The sequence below is a fragment of the Pogona vitticeps genome, chromosome ZW-PAR (assembly GCF_051106095.1).
Source record: "Pogona vitticeps strain Pit_001003342236 chromosome ZW-PAR, PviZW2.1, whole genome shotgun sequence".
Taxonomy (NCBI): Eukaryota; Metazoa; Chordata; class Lepidosauria; order Squamata; family Agamidae; genus Pogona; species Pogona vitticeps.
Window position 1 is genome coordinate 10688010 of NC_135800.1, and position 23096 is coordinate 10711105.

Genomic DNA, 23096 nt, shown 5'->3' on the forward strand with positions numbered 1-23096 from the left:
TCTTGTACTCTAACCTGTCCGGATGGTGCCAGGTTCAAGAAAGACCGTTTTCCCCATTGCCCTGGTTATTCACAGCCAGGTCATCTCAGAATACTCTGGAGCAGTCAGAATCAGCCTCCTTGTCACATATAAAAATGTGGGCAATGCAGGTAGCAACTCACCTGCCAGGTAAAGCCCTGCTGAGTGACTCACTGGCATCATTTCCTGCCTCCCTCGCTGGAATCCTATGCAGTGAAGCGAACATGCAGATGAACGCCAAAAGATGCTGCTCAGCACATGGAGTCACTCTGGAGGAGCTGGACCCGGAGGGGGGGGGCTTGTTTTGCCCAGCTGTCCAACGGGCAGAGTGACCTTTGATCCAGGTCATGATCATTGGGCTGGGGGTTGTCTCCTCTAATGCCTGGCTCCTGATTTTGAAAGCAACTGTAAGAGAAAACAAAGAGCTAGTTAGAATAAAAATGGGCTGAAAACAACATTCTTTATTTCTTTTTCACTTCTTTCTTTCCTTAATTTCACCCCTTCCTTCTTTTCTTTCTTTTGGATCTCACAGTTTCTGCCCATAATTGTGAACAGTCTTTTACAGCTTTATTTTGCCAGTGAAATAGGGAATCTCTTGCAATAATCATGATGTGCCATCAAGTCAGTTCTGACTTATGGCGACCTTTTCCAGGGTTTTCCAGGTAGAGAGCGCTCAGAAGTGGTTTCCCATACCCTTCCTCTGGAGGGCGCCTTGGGCCTGGGCAGCTGGCCCATGGCTACCCAGGCTGGCTCTTCTCTTGGGAGGCCTGGTGGGAAGAATCGAACTCCCAACCCTCTGGCTTCACAGCCAGAGAGCTAAATCATAGTGCTCTCCCTTGTAAGGAGGTGTAGTTCCATCAGTCCCTTTCCATGCTGTAGTCTGACATCATCCTAGAAAGAGGATGATGTCAGACTCCCATGCAGGTGAGGAATGGTCATGCCTCTTGCTGGATGCAAACCAAGAGGAGCATGTTACGGTGAGCAAAGTCCCGGGAATCCTGTTATCCTGTGTGAGACAGACATGGGGGTGGGGAAGCCTCTCAGCCACAGGGGTCCAGGGGATGGTCTCAGAACTGGCACTCCATCCCGGGGAAGAAAGAGCGAGGAGCTTCTAGGTAGGATGACCTTGGGCAACCTCACCGAGGGGCCTTGGACCACCTCCTGCCTGTCACATTAAGCATCAACCAAGAAGATCCCACCTCTGTCTGTGAGAGAAGCAAATGCCTCTCCACCTGGGGCATCGGGGCACCCGTGGACCCCTGCGGATCGATCCACTTACGTGTCACAAACCATGTATGAGCTGAGAGGAGACCTTCGCCATACATACATCTCGGAGCAAACAGGGATCGTTTCAGGAGACTCGTTCCCATCATCGTTTCCTTTTTTTCCAAAATGCTCTGCATGTATTGCAAAGAACAGCTGGCAACCTCAGCGGCTCAGGCCTCTCAAGCCAGAGGTTGGTGGTTTGATCCCCGACCGCGCGCTTCCTTGGCTGGATGCCTCCTCGGGTCCCTTCCAGCTCTGCAGTTCTAAGGGGATGAGGATGACCTGGGAGAATGGTTTCAGTCTTATCAGGAGTGGGTTTAATCACTCTGAGCCATCAGCCCCGTCATCAAGGCCGGCTGCCCTCCTAATTAGCAGATAAAGTGTTACGCAAAGCTGTCTCCTCTTTGGGGACGAGGCACAAGTCACAGGCGTCACCTGCCCTGACTGTACCTCACCCAAGAGCTGAGTCGCACTGCTGGCAAGTCCTGTGACCTCCACCGTCTTGTGGCTCGCCGCGGCCAAGCCAGAAGCGCAACCCCATCACTCCCCCTCCTGGCTCCCTGCAAAGCAGGTGTGTTCTGCCTGCTCCCGCCCACGTCTCCTGAGAGGCGTGGCAGAGCATGGAGGCTTTGACATGGCAGCATCACCTCGTGATGGTCCCATTATGTCCTGCGCATGCATCCATGTGCATCACCAGCAGAGACTTCTCCACTCCTCTGTGTCGACTTGGGGGGGGGGAGAGGAGGATGAAGGCCCCCCGCCATATCTACCCTGGATCATGAGCCACATCAAAAGGAGATGCCTCTTACTTCTTGAGAGTCGTGAGGCCAAGGTATCTCGAGGGCTCCCTGTCAACCTGCCCTGTGTCTCTGAAGGGCTGGCAAGAGCCATCGGCTCAGAGTCCCGTGATGGTCACAGGACTCTTCCCTGCTTGACTTGAAACCTCCAGAAAAAAAGCTTGCACTCCTCCTCCTCCTCCTCTTGATCCTCAGGTGGGCCTTGAAGACCTCTCGAGGCGCATTCTTTCTGCCACATCCAGGAACTCCGCTTTCCCTCTCCTTCATTTCCTAGCAGAGGAACAGAAAAGAGGGGGTTTCCCTTGATTATCTTTGGGTCTCCCTCTCCGGCAGAACAGTCTCGGTCATCAACTACCCGACCTCAGGTCTTTAAGAGGGATCATCCCAAGGCATCATCCCAAGACCTCTACTGACCGAAATTTAGTGAAGGGGACCTGCATGGTCATCTAGACCAACTCACCACCACCACCACCACCACCACTGCTGCTATAGGGACAATGTGTTCACAGCGTCGTCCCCATTTAATTTCATATATTTGGTTTAAGTCATTTAGCTGAGAAGTGATCATTCTGTGTCGTAAGCTAAAGGTAAAGGTTTCCCTTGACAATTTGTCTAGTCATGTCCAACTCTCGGGGGGGGGGTGCTCATCTCCATTTCCAACCCATAGAGCTAGCATTTGTCCGAAGACAATCTTCCGTGGTCACGTGACCAGCGCAACTAGACACGGAACGCCGTGGTGGTACCTGTTTATCTATTCACATTTTTACATGCTTTCAAACCGCTAGGTTGGTGGGAGCTGGGTCAAGCGACGGGAGCTCCCTCCGTTGCGTGGATTCGATCTTACGACTGCTAGTCTTCTGACCTTGCAGCACAGAGGCTTCTGCAGTTTAACCCGCAGTGCCACCACGTCCTAGTAGGGGAGAGATAGCCTGCAAAGGCTGGATTCTGCCACTGATTGAAATTCGTTGTGCAGGCAAGCCTTTGGTTGCGCACAGGTCTTCCAATGGTCTGCTAGCTATTGCTACAGCCGCAAGATAGGCCTGGGGTTGCCACAGACAAGGGCGGATCCCTAAAGGAAGGAAAACTTTGCACTGGGAGGGCATCAGAGACTTAGAGCCGGTGGCAAGAAAAATGAGGAAAACAGATTCAGACGCGACGGAGACACAGAGATCTAAAGTGAGCTACAGGTTTTGTATTTTGTATTCCATTCCAGTTGCAAAGTTGGAACGTACAATTTACCAGTATTTATGCACTTATAGCCGTCCTTTCTTTCAGCAACGCCAGGGGAGCGGTCCCCCATCTAAATGCATTTTACACCCTGGCTCAATACATTATGGCGCTCATGAGGTGTAAAATGCACTGGTCAGAGTCTTCGTCTAGAATGATGGATTTTAGTCGATTGGCCAGCCAAAGACGTAGGTCACAATCTTTGCAAACCATTGCAATTCTGCAGGGTTGCTAGGAAGGCCAACCAATTCAACTGATGTTGTCTTCCATCCTTCTGACCTACGGCCATGCCCCAAATATTCCCAAAAAGGGCAACAGATGTCAGATCCAATGAGAAAGGTCCTTAACTGGATGCACCTGGCAAAAGAATCTAAATGTAAAAGAGGAGTGAACTCCCTAGATATTTTAAAAGCTTTTGATTCAGTTGAATGGGATGCATTAAACACCTGGACTAAGCAGATAGGATCTGGTACTCAGTTTAGACAAATAATTCAACAACTATACTTACAGACGCCTGCCAAACTAGCAGTTCAAAAGCACGTAAAATGTGAGTAGATAAATAGGAACCACCACGGTGGGAAGGTAATGGTGTTCTAGTTGCGCTGGCTACGTGACCATGGAAGATTGTCTTCGGACAAAACACTGGCTCTATGGCTTGGAAACAGGGATGAGTACCCTAGAGTCAGAAACGAGGTGAACCTTTACCTTTACCTATACTTTCAAAACTCTGCGAAAATAATAATAAATTACGGTATGACTGAATCAATATTCCCAGGCTGAGGAAGGAGACAAAGTTGCCCCTTGTCTCCAATCCTATTTACATTGGTAATAGAAGTGCTGGCAGAAGTAATCAGAAATTATTGGTTAATTAATTGTGTGGATACTAGAGAGGGTGACAAAATAAACTTTTTTGCAGATTATACATTGCTAATAATTAGAATTCTAAAAGAAACATTGCAGAAAATCAAAACATCTAAATTTATTTGAAGAAATAACTGGATTAAACGTGAATGGAAAAAAAAGGAAAAAAGGACCTATATGCAGATGTGGTGGAGCTGTGAAACAAGAAAGAAGGGGCACTGGTTTTTTAAAGAAATTAGAAAAATTATTGGATGCAATATTCAGATATTGCCAAGTATTGCCCTCCTGAATATAATTACAATTGACCATTTGGGAAAAAAAGATCAAAAAGAATTAGTAGCTATAATGGTTTCTGTAGCAAGATTAATATTTGCAAGGAGTTGGAAAAGTGATAAACATATTAATCTTGAAGATTGGTATAAATAAATGTGGAGTTTAGCAATTAAAGATAAGTTAACACGTGAAATTAAAATAAGAAGAGGATTGGTAAAGTGTAATGATTGCAAAGATGTACAGTATTGGTTTTTTTATTCCTGGGGATGAAGGTGGCAGGGGTGGGAAAGGTTTAATTTGTATGGTGTGTAGTTATTGCTGAGTTTTTTTATATGTTGTTTTCCTTTAATAAAATATATTTTTTTAAAAAACTCAACAAGGGCGAGAGGATCCAGCAGCTGTATGATAAGAGGGCCCTTTGACATCGGAGGCGCTACCGCCAAACTCTCACGCCAGTTCGCCCGCTGATCTGGCCTGGGCGAAAAGCTGGGCTGGGAGGGGGTGATGGGAGTTGTAGTCCGCCCCCATCTGGCCCCCCCATCCTCCTCCTCCTCCTCCTCCTCCCGTGGGTGATCCCCCGGTGGGAATGCCCCTCCCCTTCTCCCCCAGCGCCGGCCAGGGAAGGAGGAGGAGGAGGAAGAGGAGGAGGAGAAAAGGAGGAAGCCTCCAGCACCCGCGGACCACCGGGCCCAGCTGGGCAGAGAGCCGCGGGGAGGGGGGGGAGAAGGGAGGGAAGGGAGGCCCCGCCTCCCCGCGCCGGCGAAAGGGGGCGTGTCCTTTTAAGCCCCGCCCCCGGCCGGCAGGTAGGCAGCCGCGGCCAGCCCAGCCCAGCGCCCAGATCCTGAGCCCCGTCGGCCGGCGTGCAAGCGAGCGAGGAAGGGAGGAAGGGAGGGACTGATCCTGCCAGCGAGCCCGCGCGACAGGCGGAGACCGAGAGAGAGAGAGAGAGCGCGCCCGGGAGGCGGCGGCGGCGGCTGGTGCTTCCTCTTCTTCCTCCTCTTCCTCCTCCTTCCCGGCGAGCCCCTTCTCTGCCCCGCGGCGAGGGCGGCGGCTCCTCCCGGGCTCGTCGCTCCTTTTCCTCCGGGGCTCTTCCGCCCCCAGCCCGGGGGGGGGGGGAGCCGGGCCCGGTGCGGGGGCGGCGGCGGCTCTTCCTCCTCCTCTGGGTCGGGCTAGCCAGGCAGGCAGGCAGCCATGGGGAAGGTGCAGCTCTTCGAGATCCGCCTGGGCGAGAGCCGCGTCGTCTACAGCCCCGGGGAGCCCCTCCTGGGCACCGTCACCCTCCGCCTCGCCGCCTCCCTGCCCTTCCGAGGTGAGGAGCCACGGACGCGCGCCCCCCACCCGGGGATGATGGTGGGTGGGGGGGTGGGTTTGAGATCTCCCGGCGCCTCCCTGGGGCCGGCCCTCGGCCTCCTCGCCGGGAGGGACCCCCCCCTCTTCAGCCACCCCCGCCCCGCCCGGAAGGCCCCCCCTTCCCGGTCCCGCGGGTGCGAGTCCAGACCCATGGAGGTGGGGGGGAGAAGAAGAAGCGGGGCGGCCCCCTCGGCCTTCCTCTGGCCCCCTCCCTCCCTCCCCTCCCCTCGTGGGACGTGACCCCGGGGGTCGCGGGGGTGGGGGTGGAAGGGGATTCCCCGATGCCTCCCTCCCTCCCTCCCTGGGACCTCTTAATGGAGGCACATGGAAGTGCGTGTGTATGTGTGTGTGGGCGTGTGTATTCAAATCTGGGGTCCAGGTTCGTGGCTTTTTAGAGGTGCGCCTTGGAGAAGAGAAGACGACATCGGGGCGTTTGTGGTCCTCCCATAACTCAGTGTGGATCGAGGGGGTGTGTGTATGTATGTGTGGGAGGGGATGCTGACCCCCCCCCCCCCCCACACACACACCCGCTTGGAGGGAGATGTCAGCCGCCTGGGGGCACCTTGGCCTTGGTATCCGACCTTTGCCCCATCAGGAGCTCTAGATGGCTGGCTGATTGGTCGCCTCCCAGGGATCTTGCTGGCAGGGTGGAGATTCGAACGGGGGATCCCCCTGGCCTTCAGATGACTCTCTCATCCAAAGGCAGGCACCTCTCCTGGGTTTTTAGACTACATCTCCCATCATGAGAGTTCTGCCAGTTAATCACTTTCTGCACCTTCCACACAGGGCTGAGTCAGTAGCTCAGTGCCTGAGGACTCTGGCTCTGAAATCTGAGGTTGGTTGGGAATTCAGTTCCACCCCCACCTCCTTGACCGGGGCTGGACTTGATGACCCCAAGGGTCCCTTCCAGCTCCTCTGTTCTAAGATCTGATGGCCTGAGTTTGTGGTGATGTTGTTTTCCTTCTCCCTCCCTGTTTTTTCCCCCCTTTTCCTTTGTGTCTTTGGCTGTACAGGCCAAAAAACAAGAACAACCCACCTCAGGAGGTGTCTGGTGACATTTTAATTTTTTCTCTAACCACTGCACCCCACTTAGAAACCATTACAATGCTAGAGTTACTGTACAAATCATACTTTTGAGCACAGGGCCAGGTCATCAGCACAAGCCTATCTTGGTGGGGGGTCTCCTGTTGTCAATAAAAAATTTTTTAAATGTGCATAAAGCGGCATTAAACATTCTTATCTCCAGTGTTTCAGGCTGGTGGCTGACATTAAACAGAAAGGGGTGTGTAAAAGTTTATACTTTTGTTTTCTTGGGGGTGCTTACAAGGAAAAAGAGGAACCGTGCTCCTTTCACTTCCAAGCATGACTTTGCATAGAAAAGAGAATCAAGTTACATTTCTGTATGTTTTGCACGAGGACTATTTAATGTGTAACCTCTGGGTGTGTCTCGCATTGATTTTATGAAAACGAGGAAGTCTGGCCGTCTGTGGTAAAAAATTTCTTCTCTGCCGCTCGTCCCATTTCCTCCTGGAAAAAGCAGGTTGAAAGGCAGCCCTAGCCAAAAGGTGTTTGCTAGAGGTCAGGTGGGTGGGTAGCAGAAGGTGGATAAATTGGTTGCCTTTTCTGCCGATAACGCCTGACAGTGCTTTGGTCAGAGGTGTTTCATTTTATTTATTTATTTATTTATTTATTTATTTATTTATTTATTTATTAGATTTCTGTCCCGCCCATCTAGACCAAAGGTCTACTCTGAGTTCTCTGTAGGGTGATGTAAAGTCTCTGGTTTCTTTGTATTTTTTCTTTTGGAGAGTAAGAATCGTCATCCCTTGTTATACCTATTCAGTGCTCAAAGTGATTTTGAAAAATCAAAGCAGTACTGTAGTTGGGAACAGATGGCTCTGCAGATAGGACTACAACTCCCATCAGCCCTCGTTAGCATAGCCAATGGTAGAGAATGGTGGAATTAGTAACCTTTTGGGGGGTTGCACTTGGTTGGTCCCTTGATTTAAGGTAAGGGTGTAAAGCACTGGACGTTCCTAGTGTTGTGGACCACGAACCCCATAATCCCCTGTCAGTGGTCTTGCTAAGTGAAGGCGAAAGGGGCGGCGAGTCACCAAAATCATTGCAGGTGAAAGGTTCCCCAAAACTGAGCTAAAGTTATCTGGATATCGGTGCTGTGTGATGTTATCGGAGTTTGTAGAGGAAGGGTGCTTTCTCTTTGGCAGTACGTGGAGTTTCTTCCAGTGGGATTTGAACCTGAGGCTGGCTTTGCAGCCAAGTACATTCTTACTCTGAAGTAAGACCTGCCTACAAATATGTTTAGGGTGGCAGCTGCATGAAGCCCTCCCGAGCAGCTTTACCCCAAGGAATAAGTAAGTCCTCTGAAGTTCACTGGCAAGCGTCTTTTTGGACTTTGGATCCTTAATTTGCGTAGCGTTTTTCGCCTCCGAAAGTAACTTGGTGTCGAAAATGGGGCTGTTCCCGCCCTCCCCTGCACGCTTGCCGTCCAAAAGACCTGATGCAGAAGGAGGGAGGAGAGTCTGGTTGTAGGCCAAGGGTTTCTGGGGGGGGGTCTGTCCTGCCTCCCCCTCCTAAAATTATGTTGCTGAAAAGATGGGGGTGCGTGGGGTGGCATGCGTACCTCTTCAGTGCCCAGTGTGGGCTGGTCGCCCCATTTTCTCTCCGGCGCCTGTGGGGAGCCCCCTTCAGATGGGTCTCAGACAACCCCCTTTCCCCACTCCTCGGGTGGGAGTGGAAGGCCAGTGAAGGAGAGCCCATCTTCCCCTCCAGAGAAACAGCCTGAAGAAGGCCTAACCTTGCGACCTAGTGTGTTTCTACGGGGGAGAAAGTCGCTGGACTAACTCCAGTTCTTATCCGCCACAGTCAGCACTGGCCTATGATGAAGCGTGATGATGGGAGTTGTGGTTCAGTGCAATCTGGTGGGTTTCAAGGGCACCCTCCCCCCTGTATTTATCAGGAGCAGCCAAAACATGGCCCAAACTGTACAAGCTTGGGAGTTCTACAGAGCTCCTCTTCATTCTGCTTTGTCAGGAGAGGGCGACATGTCTGTCTCATCGGTCTCTTATTTCAGGAGCTGAGAAAGCATAATTTCCGGATGAATTGACATTGATCTTAGTATTCACATTTTGATGCCACCTTTCTTCCAGGTGAGCTCAGGTCTCTGTGACTCTTGTCTCCCACTCTTTACAACGACCCTGTGAGGTAGATCAGGCACTGAGAGAGAGAGAAAGTCCCAAGGACACCCCCGTGGTTTTTTTAAAATCAGACCGGCGTGTGCCCGTGAGGGCTGAAGGGTGCCGTCGTAGAGGGTGGGCGCAGTGCCCTGAGGAAGCTCCTGACCTGTGGGGTTCTGGGGAGGCTTTGGGGAGATGTCCTCCCCCTTGGCCTGGCCCCACACAGTTGTCACTTCCGCAATGTTGTCGCTCGCTCGCTCGCTCATGATGAGCAAGGAGGGAAGGGATCCAGTCCTCTCTCTCTCTCTCTCTCTCTCTCGTTTGCTGATCGAGCAGTTCAGGGTTCGGATGACTGGCAGATCCTTTCCTGCGGCGTTGGAGACGGACGGCATCTTAATTCGTTCACAGCCTGTCTGCAGATAGAAAGGAGTATCTGTGCGATCCGTGGTTTGGCTTCTCTCGTGCACCCTGGGCCTCCACCTTTCTGCGCTCTTCCTCTTAGGACCAGAGAGATTTGCCTTTTTCTCAGCCAAAGGAGCAAAGGACCCTCACGTTCCCAGATGTAACGGCCAAGAATGGCTCCCCAAAATTTCACCAAGGTCCCCTTCTTGCCCCTTATCTGGAGAATCTCTCTTGCGTGAGGGGCTTGCGACCAAGTGCTCACCACCAAGCCCTATCTTCTGAACTTCCAGAGTTGGCCAAGATCTGTGTGTGTTCGGGAGGTGATACAGAGGAGTTCCTTCTTATTATGCAGAAATATCTACGTACGCATCGTCTTTGTTTGGTGGCGTTTCTGCCTTGGCCTGTGGCGTTTCCAATCCAGTCTCCTAATTTCAGATTGATTCCCAGAGGATGTTCTTGACCTCCCCAGAGGCAAGAAAAGAGGCGTCAGCTCTGGTGACCGTTTTTTCTGGTCATGACGAATCATGACTCAACATTTGGGGACAAGAAATTGGTGGAATGGTTGAGAGTTGTGACAGTTTTGTTGAAGCAGGTCAGTTTGAAAACGGTCAGTGTTTATTTTGATGTTAAGCGGGTGAGAAGCGGCTTGTTTTTACAGGTATTAGCCTGCTAAGCATTTCCACAGAGTTTTTAAAAAAATGTTGTGGACTCTTTTCTGATCAGGCCAGTCTAGTGAGCATGCAGCTTTCCAAATGCTGCTAGACTCTGAATCCCATCAGTCCTTGTTAGTGTAGCCAGTGGTGAGGAAAGATGGGAGTTGTAGCCAACAACATCTGCTAACCTTTCCCTGCTTTGTGTCGTACACTTTGCAGGGTTTAGAAGTTGACAGTCCGTTTATTGCATCTTTTGGGAAAGACATTTTTGATCCAATCCATCGGGTGACGTTGTGTTCAGCTAAGTGGCTTCACCTCCGTACGCTATATCTGTTAAATTCTAAGATTAGGAGAGACATCAACGTCCTAGAATGTTTACAGAGCTTGGAAATAATTTGTTAATTTTTAAAAATTTAAAATTCTGTTATTTTATCCTTAATTCCTAACACAGCTATATCACCATCTTTCTTTACCTAAACCTGTGACGATCATTTTCAGCCATTCTAAGTGACTTTTCCAAAGTTTATTTTATCCTGGGCTTTTGTAAATGTTTGAGAAAATATACGCTAATCTACCAAGCTTGCCCTATACTTGATGCTCGTTTTAAATGTCTTTGGACTTCCTCTTGGTTTAATTCCTGTGCACATTTTGTCCGACTTGCTGAAATGGGCTGTCCAGTGATTGACCACAGGTGGATGGGGGAAACCACTGTTAAATCCAAATGCACAATGCTTGAAGATCCACAAATTAGTTTTCCTTGATGCTTTAAGACCCATGAATTTGTGCATCTTGAGTCTTTATTCTAGGTTTCCTTGGGAAAGGTGTGTGGGCTTCTGTGCATAATGCTGTACATCCGTGTTACATAACAGCACTGATGTTACCTGTCTGTCATGGGTTTGGAGGGAAAGTTCCATCCTATGGGGAGTGGAAGGCGGGACATCAGGAGGAGGGGCTGTACTGTATAAATATGTGATGCCTGTGTGGTGAAGAGACACACTAGGAGATGCTGAGACAGACTGTGAGACACTGGGTTGGGACGAAGCAGCAGCTGGGGAAGAAGAAGCTGTTGTGGGAGTCTGTGTGTCTGACAGGGTACTACTGTGTGTCAGAGTACCAGCCTGAAAGGTTCAGGGGTCTGTTGGTTAGCCAGAACTGATGGGTTCAGGGTCTGTGCTTTAAGTTAAAGGTTCTAGGTGAACCAAACTGTATGCTTGTGTGTGTGAGAATAAGCCACGTTACTTTATTTTATTCACCTGATTGTTTTATTTACCCTGTTTGTATTTAAAATAAACCTTATTCTTTTGTTGTTTAAAAATCCATCCCTGGTCTGTGTGACTTATTATAGGGAATGGTTGGTGGCAGCTTAGTGAAAGTGTGGCAGATCCCAGTAGGTCTGGGTTTGTCACATTGATTGGTGTCCAGCGTGTGGGATACGACTGGTCCAGTTGTCCAGCGGTCCAGCAAAGCCTTGGCAAGTGTGCCCAGAGCAAGGGGGGTCTAGTCAGGGACAGTCTGAGGCGCGTAGGTAATCTTCTAGGTGTACCTCACGGGGAGGTGCGCTAGTAGAAGAACGTGCCAACTGGGGAGACTTAGATTAAGGTGCTCTGAGGCAGCCTAGTTTTGGCGGGAAAACGCTGAGGCAAATCTGAGTAGCAACAGTGAGCTAGCTTGCCAGCTGAGAGGCCCAGCAGAGGGGGGTAGGCTCTGACTCGATACTGTTGCAACTTTAGTGCTGAAGAACAGCAGCAATCTCTAGGGAGAGCTGGTTCTGAGGTAAAAGGAAAAAAAAGTGGTCGTTTTATTTTGAGGCTTGACTTTTTAAAGCAGCCTGTTCTGAGGGGGGGGTTATGCCCTTGACTCGAAGCCAAGTAGCAGACATGAGTGAAGTGAAAGACCCCCAGATTGACCAAGGTTCTGAGGATGAATTTGGCTCAGTGCAGGGTGACAGCACAGGAGAGCAGAACCCAGAACTCAGAAAATTGATCCTAGCCCAACAGCATGAACTGAGGGTGAGGGAAATGGAGGAAAGATTAGAGAGAGAGAAAATGGCATTTGAATTAGAGCGAGAGAGAGAGAGAATGGAGAGGGAAGAAAGAATGGAGAGAGAGAAAATTGCTCTGGAAAAAGAAAGGATGGCGTATGAGTTAAGAAAACTGGAAATGATGAACCAGAACAATAATAATAATAGGGATTCTGAGGGAGGCCAACTGTCTAAGGCTGACCTGAAGAAATTCCCTGTGTACCACAAGGGAGATTGTCCTGAGGTGTTCTTTTCCTTAGTGGAAAGAGCGTTTGTGGACTTCTCAGTGAGGGAAACTGAGAAGATGACCATCATGCGGTCTTTAATCAGTGGTAGCCTGGCTGAGGTTTATGCCGAGATGCCTGAGGAATTGATGAAAGATTTTGCAGAGTTTAAAAAACTGGTGTTTGCAAGACATGGGATAAATGCAGAGCAGCTGAGACAAAGATTCAGGTCCCTTACCAAGAAGCCAGAACAGACTTTTACCCAAGTGGGGGCCCAATTGGTGAGGCTGCTTGAGAAATGGCTATCGCAGGAGGGAATAGAGACCCATGAGCAGCTTAAAGACTTGATAGCCCTGGAACAGTTCTATTCAGTCCTGCAGGGGGAATTGAAATTCCAGGTGAGGGAAAGGAAACCGAAATCTGTGGCAGCAGCCGCAGAGATCGCAGATTTTATCTCCCAAATAAGAAAGCCCTTGGGTGAGGGGAAATCTGTAGGTAAACCCAAAGAAACCTACAGCAAGTACTCTCAGGGACCAGGGAAAAGCCAGCAAGGGGGAGGGGCCCATGGTGAAGGGAAGCCCTCAGACATGAAACCAAGACCTCAGATTTTGGAGGGAAAACCAAAACAAGATGAGAGAGAATCAAAATATACCAGAAAATGCTATTTCTGTCAGGGAAAGGGTCATCTAATCTCAGAGTGTGAGAAATTAAAGCAGCTAAAAGGAATGGTGCCTCAGAATTCTAGTGGGACCAAGCCAAAAGCTGTGTTCTGTGTCCAGAAAGAGCAAAGCTCATTGTCACAGAGGGAGCCTGTTGCCATGACTACTCAGTCTGGAACAGCTACCTCTGCTGATCAGGCTGAGGAAAATGGTCCTCTTGGGGAGGTAAAGCGCTGCTTGCTGGTAAAAACAGATTCTCAGTTGTTTGAGACAGCCGGGGTGGACGTAGGAATACTTGACCGTCAGTATAGGGGGCTGCGGGACACTTGTTCCCAAGTAACCCTATGCCATCCAGATATCATCCCTAGGGAGTTTATAATCCCAAATGAGAGCATAAAGGTAGCAGGGATTGAGGGGCAGATAATCTCTCTGCCAGTAGCAGAGGTACCTGTCAACTTTCAAGGCTGGAGGGGAGATTGGCGGATAGCGATTTCATCGACTCTGCCAGCAGCCGTGCTCGTGGGAAATGACCTGGCTGAACATGTGAAACGGGTGCTAGTGATTACACGCTCACAAGCCACCACAGGGACAGTTCAGGGGGGTAATGATGAGCCAGAGACGGAAGCAGGTGGGGGAAGTTCAGAAGCTGTGGTGGAAACCTTAACCACAGACAGCAGATTTGGACAGGAGCAAAAGGCAGACGCCACTCTCCAAAAGTGTTTTGAACAGGTGACTGACGCCCAGCTAACACCTGAGACCCCAGTGAGATTTCTGGAGAAAAAGGGGATTTTATATAGAGAAACCCTGAGGAATATCTCAAAAGGGGGAGATGGGATCAGAAGTCAGCTGGTGGTACCTGAAAAGTATCGCCCCATGATCTTACAAAGGGGGCACTCTGACATGTTTGCTGCACACTTAGGGGTCAACAAAACACAGCAGAGAATCACACAGAATTTCTACTGGCCTGACATAGGGAAGCAGATCAGGGAGTTCTGTAAACAATGCGATGTGTGTCAAAGGCAGGGGAATAACCGCGATAGGACCAAAGCAAAGTTGTGCCCTTTGCCTGTGATTGACACTCCGTTTAAATGCATAGGGGTGGATATTGTGGGACCTTTGCCCAAGGCCACAAAGAGGGGGAACAGGTTCATCCTAACAATTGTGGACCATGCCACAAGGTATCCTGAAGCCATACCCTTGACTAACATTGAAACTAACACAGTGGCCGATGCTTTGGTGGGGTATATGTCCAGGATGGGATTTGCCTCAGAGATAATCACAGATTTGGGCGCATCGTTCACATCAAAGCTCATGAAACGCTTATGGCAGATCTGTGGAATTAAGCACAAGGAAACCACTGCTTATCATCCTGAAAGCAATGGGTTAACTGAGAAGTTCAATGGGACTCTAATGCGCATGATTAGGGCTTACTTGGCAGAGAATCCAAACAATTGGGACCAGAAGCTGCAATCCCTTTTGTTTGCTTATCGATCAGTGCCACAAGCCAGTACCGGGTTCAGTCCATTTGAACTTTTATTTGGGAGAAGGGTGAAAGGGCCCCTTGATTTGATCAAACAAAATTGGGAGCAGATCACCCAGGATGACCCACAAGACGTTGTGACATATATAGACTCTTTGAGGAAGGACCTAAAGAGAAACCTAGAGCTAGCAGCGGAGACCCTGCAAGCTCAAAAGGTCAAAAAGAAAGTTTGGGATGACCAGAAAGCCGGGGAGAGGCACTTTAACCCAGGGGAGGGAGTGCTTTGGCCTAGGCTCTGCAAAGAAAACAAACTGCAGCTGGGTAGCCCAGAAATAAAATACTTGGGTCACATGGTAGGGGGTGGAATGATAAAACCCCTGGAGGCCAAAATAGAAGCTGTTCGTGATTGGCCTAGACCCAACACCAAGAAAAAAGTCAAATCATTTCTTGGGTTGGTGGGCTACTACAGAAAGTTCATCCCGAGGTTTAGCGAGATTGCGGCTCCGCTGACCGATCTGACGAGGAAGAAGGCTGATGACCGCATCCCGTGGACCAGCGACTGTGAGGCGGCGTTCCAGAGGTTGAAGGAGGCGTTAATCAACTATCCTGTCCTGCGTGCTCCAGACTTCGACCGGGAGTTTATCATCTACACCGACGCGTCTAACAGCGGGGTAGGAGCAGTTCTGTGCCAGGAGGATGAGAATGGTGACCAGCATCCAGTGTCCTACCTGAGTAGGAAACTTCAAAAAGGTGAGAGACATTTGGCAACCGTGGAGAAGGAGTGTTTGGCCATAGTCTACGCGATCCAGAAGGCCAAGCCTTACATCTGGGGAAGACATTTTGTTCTGTGTACTGACCATTCACCATTGCAATGGTTAAAGACGATGAAAACCCACAATAGCAAACTTATGAGGTGGGCTTTGAACTTACAGGACTATGACTTTGAAGTGAAGGTGGTCAGAGGGTCAGTGAACTGTGTTGCTGACGCCTTATCAAGAAGACCTGAAGACTGAAGACGGCGAAAGAACATGGACTATATGTATATAATGAAAACAAAAAGTTAAAATGTACCTGGTTTTAAATTGGTTTGTATTAATAAAGGTAAATTGATGTAATGTATATGGTAAATGTTTAAATGCCTATTTGAAATGTTTAACTTAGAATGTAAGTAAGTATAATATGGTAGGTATAATTGGTGTTGTGTATTTTATGCAGGTTGTTTTTTGGTGAAAAGCACTTTTAGCTTTCCCCCTACAAAACAACTTTTAAAGAGGGGAGGTGTTACATAACAGCACTGATGTTACCTGTCTGTCATGGGTTTGGAGGGAAAGTTCCATCCTATGGGGAGTGGAAGGCGGGACATCAGGAGGAGGGGCTGTACTGTATAAATATGTGATGCCTGTGTGGTGAAGAGACACACTAGGAGATGCTGAGACAGACTGTGAGACACTGGGTTGGGACGAAGCAGCAGCTGGGGAAGAAGAAGCTGTTGTGGGAGTCTGTGTGTCTGACAGGGTACTACTGTGTGTCAGAGTACCAGCCTGAAAGGTTCAGGGGTCTGTTGGTTAGCCAGAACTGATGGGTTCAGGGTCTGTGCTTTAAGTTAAAGGTTCTAGGTGAACCAAACTGTATGCTTGTGTGTGTGAGAATAAGCCACGTTACTTTATTTTATTCACCTGATTGTTTTATTTACCCTGTTTGTATTTAAAATAAACCTTATTCTTTTGTTGTTTAAAAATCCATCCCTGGTCTGTGTGACTTATTATAGGGAATGGTTGGTGGCAGCTTAGTGAAAGTGTGGCAGATCCCAGTAGGTCTGGGTTTGTCACAATCCGCAGTGATCATGTGGAATCCAGTTGACCCTGTTTGTTTGGAGTGGCTTAGGGTCTTCAGCGATGGAACAGAACTGCCTGCTTCAAGCAGTTGAGGCCAGAAGGGAGAATGACATATGCCACCCCTTAGTTAGATTAGTCTAGGGCAGGAGGCCCCTGGGCAAAAGCTGTTGCATTGAAGCTGTGAAGGAGGGGAAGGTGGGTGCAGAAGAAAGGGTGGCAAAGCCAGGGCAGGGCAACCTTTAGGGGTGCAAAAGGCGAATCCATGCAGTTCCCGAAACAACACCCCCCTTCCCCCTCCCCCTGCTCTACTGACCAATCTTCCAGGCCAGGGAACTCCAGCGCTTAAGCCACCCTGCCACGCTAATGTTCCCCAGTCGGGTCTGAGTCCTGAACAGCCTGGTTAAGGTGGGGGTGACGGGGGACATACATTGCCCCCCCCGTGGAGTACTTGGGTGACACAACAGCAGGGGGGGTCTGATCAGGAAGGGGCCATAGCTCATCGGTTGGCATGGAGGCAGTCCCCGGATCGATCCTAACCTCTCCAGCATAGGGCTGGGATAGGACAGAGTCCTGTCCGAAAGCCCTGGAGAGCCGAGGCTACGAGTTCGAGTCAGGGATCCTGGGCGAGGTTGGACCAAGGGCCGGACTGAGGAGAGCTGGGGAGTGTGTCCCATTCTCTTTACGGGCTCTGTCATGGTTAGAGTGCTTGATGAGAGAGCTGGAATCATCAAGCCCCCAGGGAGCCGTGAAACAGGCGGGCTCACTGCGGGCCCCTTTTTCCTCTCCTTTTCTTCCGAGCCTGAACTGCCCCACCGGCGGTGATGGTGGTGGTGGTGACAGGAACGTAGGGAGGGTGCCGGGTGCACCACTTTCAGTTCATCAGAGGAAAGACAGAATTGTTGTCGTTAAGTCCTGTGTCGACTCTTCGTGACCCCATGGACCAGAGCATGCCAGGCCCTCCTGTCTTCCACTGCCTCCCGGAGTTGGGTCAAATTCATGTTGGTCGCTTCGGTGACCCTGTCCAACAATCTCGTCCTCTGTTGTCCCCTTCTCCTCTTGCCTTCACACTTTCCCAACATCAGGGTCTTCTCCAGGGAGTCTTCTCTTCTCATGAGATGGCCAAAGTATTGGAGCCTCAGCTTCAGGATCAGCAGCTAGTAAATAGGAGGCAGGAGAATGTCCAACAGACATACCTTTTGAAATGTGTTGGGCTCGGCACTCGCTCGGAGGCGGCAGCGTGGGGCAGGCTGGTCGGGCCAGGATCTGAAGCTAGCCCCCCCCCCCCCCCCCCCCGGATGCCCGAAGGGATGGAGCTGGGCTTTGGATCGTCACTGGCTTCCTGGTCTAGTCCCAGCTTCCTTTACCTGTTATGGAGTTGTTTCACCTGAAACAGGATTTTCCACAGCCTCCTGGAATACAGAAGGGCTTTTTAGGAACGGCTCTGTCTTGGTCAAGTTGGCTTTGGTTTCTGAAACACTCCTATGTAATACCTTGGTCTCTTGGGTCAGCGCCCCGATAGGTGGTTCTCATGTTTGAAAAATAACTTAGATTTTATTCCTGCAAAGGTCTAGGGATCTCATGCCCTCCTAGATCTGTCCCCAAAGAAACAGCAGACTTGGATATCAAGATGGAAAAGAATTTTCTCAAATTATTTACTATCAGTCTTAGAAAAAGTAACATTTCACAGCCCGGGAGATACATTGTGAAAAGAAACATCTCTTTCTGCCTTGAAAATTTGCCTGTTTGGGAGGATAAGGGCATTTTTAAAATGTGTGCTAAACAATGGGGACATTTTAAAATCTGAATAGCTAAATTCCACTCAGTTGTGTGTGTGTGTGGGGGGAAATATGCAAAAACACGCTTTAAACATAGGGAAAATTAGATGTACAAATCAATGGGTATGATATTAAAAAAATCTATAACATTTGCATGTCCTGTATACTACATATTGACAGTACAGCTCAGTGGTTTTAGCATCTAGCTGTGGAGCCAGAGGTTGGGAGTTCGATTCCTCCACGGGGCCTCTTTGACTGGGGCTGGACTGGATGATCCCAAGAGGACCCCTTCCAGCTCTGCCGTTCTAAGATAAAGCAAACTCTTCCGTTCAGTGCGATGCAAAAGCAGGAAGAAAGCGCAGACATGTTTCAGGGGGGAAAACTGAAAAAGTTTTTTTCCATGGGCATGGGGATCATCCTTGAACAGTTAATGTGGAAGATTAACTATCGGATAAGGCAGTGTTTCCCAACCTTTGGGGTTGTGAAATGTTTTCCGGGGAGTTGTGGATCATCTTGCATGTAATGTAGAAAGAGCATCCATGTTAGCCTCTGTAAGCTTTATAAGTAAAAGCAAAGTAGAAATTAATAATAATAATTTTAAAAAGCCAAAAATGTATTGGCACCTTAAAGAAGAATTTTATATATATATATAAAATGTGAGCTTTTGTGAGCAAGCCCACTTCATCAGAAATTGTGTGTTTTTTTAAAAGAAATTATTTCTCTTTTGCTTTTACCTATAATGTTTATATGTTGTTGTAGCCCTTGTTGACTAATGTCTTCTTCAGCCTTTCAGAGTGGGACATTAAAGTTAGTGTGTCTGCGTATGTATGAGAAACAGGCCCTTTGGGGGTGGGATGAGAAGGGTTGACTCCACCCCATTAAATCTGCCTCTTTATGCAGACATGGCTGGGGAGGGGCCGCAGGTTCCTCGGCTGTTGCAAAAGGGGGTCGTCACGCCTTGAAAAACGGTTGAGAAGCACGGCTGCAGAAAGTTGGACTGAAGCCATTGATTGAAACTTTTGGGTTGCAGGATTCTCTCTTGGGTTCTGTCTGTCCCCAGCGGCCTGGTGAGGTCGGTGACCTCGGGAATGGGTGGGGAATTCCCCCTCTGGCTCCCTTGGATTAGTTTCTGCTGGGGTTGTAGAAGAGGGGGGAAATAAAAAGGGGGAATGAAGACGTCCTTGAAAATCTACATTCCCCAGGAAGGAGGCAGAGGCGTGTCTGGGGACTCAGCCTTGACTGGTGACTTGTCAGTTTCCCTGTCATGTTTCCTGCCAGTTTGTTAGCACTTATGGTAAGAATCTGTAAAGGTCTTTACGGACTTAATTTCATTTTTCCCCACCCCCCACCCCCCCGGCAATCCCTACGAGGTAGAGCACAAGGGCTCTTGTTTGGCAAGGAGAAAATTGGAGCTGTGAGTCCATAGCACGGTGTAGCTGGTGAGAGATCTGATCAGGCTGGGTTGTACACAGCATGACGGATCCAGCCTCAGGGGACGAATCTTTGCACCAGGTTAGCCGGAAAAGGGTGCCGGGAGGTGTAGTTGCGGGAAATGTGTTGCAGTCCTGGGGGAGGGGGGGCAGACCATTAGCACCCCCAATGGGAGATTTGGATGTGCCGGTGCTGATCATAGTTGGCCTCTCTCTTCCTCAGAAGGAGAATCCAAAAATGCAGTTAAGCCGGAGCCCTTCATCAGAGCCACCCGCAAAGAGGAGGTATTTTGCGCAGTGAATGCCTCTTACCGGCCTGCTCAAGAGCAAATTGCCCTCAGATACTGGTCTAAACTGAGGCAAACCATATTTTGGGCAGATCGTGGGTTGGCAAAAATCGTTGAGTAAGACTCGGTAAAGTGGAAAGGAGCAGGAAAAGAGGAAGCTGAATATGAGGTGGACTGAGTTAATAAAGGAAGCCAGGGCATTCGATTGGCAAGAACTGAGCGAGGCTGTTAACGATGCTCATTCATAGGGTTGCCCTAAGTTACGAGTGCTTTGATGCTGCCTAAAAACATCAAGGATGGGAATTCGTCGCTTTCCAAACTTCTGTGAAGATCGCACCTCAATTCAGAGGGAATAAGGAGAGTTGAGCGGCTTTGTGGCGCATTGCAGCCGATGGCAATCAGAAGGGCCGGGAGTTTCAGCCGAACCAAACTTCGGCTCTAATATGCCGTTGTTTTTCACCCTGAATGTTTACCTTTGCCTCTGGGTGGTTGTGTGTATGCCCCACGACTGATGGCTCGCTCATCACACAGTGTGTGAAACATGTGAGCTGATGACTGTTGAGTTGGGGATGTGAGGGGAGCCTTGACCAAATGAGAGTTTTGACCATGAAGCATCCAATGTCCTGACTCAGGGGATGATGGGATACGTTTGTGTGAATCAGCCCCTTGGGAGTTAATGGCTGAAGGGTGACTTTGTGGAACTGGGGTGTCCCACAATACCATTTGATAAGACAAGAAGGACTTCAAAAGACTGTCCCCAGGCGTCGATCGCCCGCAGTGGCTCTCTTACAACTCCCATCATCTCTCACTCCTGGCCAGACTGTCTTGAGACTTCTGGGTTTTGAAATCCCACCATCGCTGAGACCTCGTGTTCAGGAAGTTTTTGTTGCTGTTGTTGTTGTTAAGCAAATCCCTTGTCCTGGCCCAGTGGGGGCTGGCCCAAGGGATTTGCTTAACGACAACAACAGCAACGAAAACTCCCCAAACATGAGGTCTCAGCTCCAGGCTGTCGGCTCTGAAAACTTCTGTCGAGGGTTTCCCGGCTTGAGCTCTGGAAGATCTCAAGAAAGGCAAGGAAGAACCTCTGGAAATAAACCACAAAGGATGCTTAGAAACCTTCACAAACCACCTTCTTGGCAAGTGGGTTAAAGACAGGCAGGCAAATGGATCCCTAGAAAGGGGGGACATTGGGACACTGGCGACCGACGGAGGTTTAAATCATGTCTGGCTGGCCCAGGTGGCAGCGACACGCTTGATCTGAAACCAGCTCTTTTGCCTTCACGCCGGCGTCATCTTTCGGTGCTGGCAGTGGATGGTCCAGTTTTTCCGGCTCCGGAGTCTCCACCCCTAAAAAAACCCTTTGATGGCTTCCTTTTCTTAGAGACGGTCAAATCCAGCCATTTCCTGCAGTGCTCAGCTTAACAGGCTGGTGGTCCCTCGCCCTGATGAGGATGTTCTCCTTACTTATTTTGTTATATTTTAAAAAGATCACAGTAAAGGGGAAAAAATGGGGGAAAGGGTTAATTCAGAAGTACATACCAGCAGCTGTGGACTTTGCGACCCCTCGTGTTTTTGACTACAACTCCCAGAAATCCTGGCCAGCGTAGCTAGTGGCATCAGCTTCTGGGAATTTTATTTAATTATTTATTATCTTGCTTTTTTTTTTCTTGAAAAGGACCCAAGGCAACTTAAAAGATTGAAAGATAATATTTAAAGTTTAGAAAAAATGAGTATACAGTGATTTTTAGCATCATTAAAGGACAATATTTAAAACTAAGAACAATGCGTATAAAGAGGCATCTTTCATCATTAAAAGGCAATATTAGAGCTAGGAACAACATTAAAAACAATATTACACATATTAAAAAGAGAGAGAAAAAGTCACTCTGAGAAATGGAACACCCAGAAATGGAAAACACAATAACAATTGATCTAAAAATCACACACAGGTATCTATCTAGTTTCCTGAGGGAAAGCTTGCCTCAAGAGAAAGGTCTTTGCCTGCTTGCGGAAGAATAGCAAAGATGGGCCCAGCCTGGCTGCCTGTGGCAGGGAGTTCCAAAGTCTAGGAGCAGCCACCGAGAAGGCCCCTCCCCTGCCAGCTTCACGGAGGGCTTTTTAAACAGTCGTCTTACTATTGCCTCCAAGAACATCTGGGGGGCCCAAGGTTGGGAACCATAAACAGAGGGGTGCCCGCATGCTGTCCAGTTCATTCTGACATGCAGTGACCTTAATGTGTTTTCCATCTGAGGGGTTCCCTTCATTGCCTTCTCCCAGTCAATTCCCTGTGGCTGAGCGTTGGGAATTTGAACCCAGGCCTCCTGAATATGCGGCCAAACCATTGCATGGGCTCTGCCGATTTGCAAAGAGTTAACTTGAAAATGCAACAGTGAAATGTGGTGCAGTGCGTGGAGGGACGGGCTAGGACTCAGGGGGCCTGGGTTCGAATCCCTCTGCTCAGCCATGGAAGCTCACTGGGGGGAGTGGCACTGGCAAAGCCACCCCTTAAATACCCTACTTAACATGAAAGCCCCGTTAGGGTTGCTCGTTAAGTTGCTTCCGACTTGACAGCACAGAACACAACACACATGGGCTTGGGGGGATGGGTACTGGAGTCCCAAACATACAGTGGCTGCTGGGTAGGAAGAAAGAGGGGCTGGACAGGGTTAGGGGTTTGCATCACTGCTGCCGTCAGCGTCCCAGGTGCGGAGCTTGCCAGGTTGAACCAGCCTGGAAGTCGGTTTTCTTTTATGTTTTTATTTTTAAGTCCTTGGCATGTAATATCCGTGGGGGGGGGGGTGAACCCAGGGAGAAGGAAGCGAGGAGGACAGGTTTCGAACAAGGGAGGGAGAAAGAGCGCACCCTTGTTCTTGCCTCGGGTTGTTTGCTTTGGCAGGCACGCTCTCCCCTCTCTGGCCACGTGTCTTGCTCCGAGAAAGGTTTGTTTTCCTGGGAATGCGGAAAAGGGTGTCTCTCTCGGCCTTGGGGAGCCCCTCCCCTTCCTTCTGCTCTCTCTTGAGTCGTCTGGATCTGGAAAAGCTCCCTTCTCTTCTGAACCAGTTTCTAACCTATTTCTGGCTCCCTATGAAAGAGCCGTTTCGACCTCAATGTGTCTGGATCAAGCTGATAATGGCATGCCATCAAGCCAGTTCGTCCCTAGGCAGGATGCGGTCCCAGCTAGAGGGGTAAAATGCCCGGGAATTTTGAAGCTATCTAAAACAGCTTTGGGGCAGAATCAGGAAAAATGGAGGAAAAAAACACAGTTTTTTCCCCCTGTTCCCCCCCCCAGAGCTCTTTTATATAGCTTCAAAAATTCCTGAAATTTTACATCTCTATCTGTGCCCC

General features: G+C 49.4%; 1 protein-coding gene across 1 annotated transcript in view; it reads left to right on the forward strand.

Annotated features, from left to right (window-relative positions):
- Positions 1 to 5218: 5218 nt before the first annotated feature.
- ARRDC1 (arrestin domain containing 1) overlaps positions 5219 to 23096 on the forward strand; it is a 40358-nt gene continuing 22480 nt past the window's right edge. Inside the window, exon 1 of the mRNA XM_072985211.2 lies at positions 5219 to 5751. Within this exon, the coding sequence (XP_072841312.2) occupies positions 5634 to 5751 (118 nt within the window). The 5' untranslated portion in view covers positions 5219 to 5633. The remainder of the gene's footprint in view (positions 5752 to 23096) is intronic.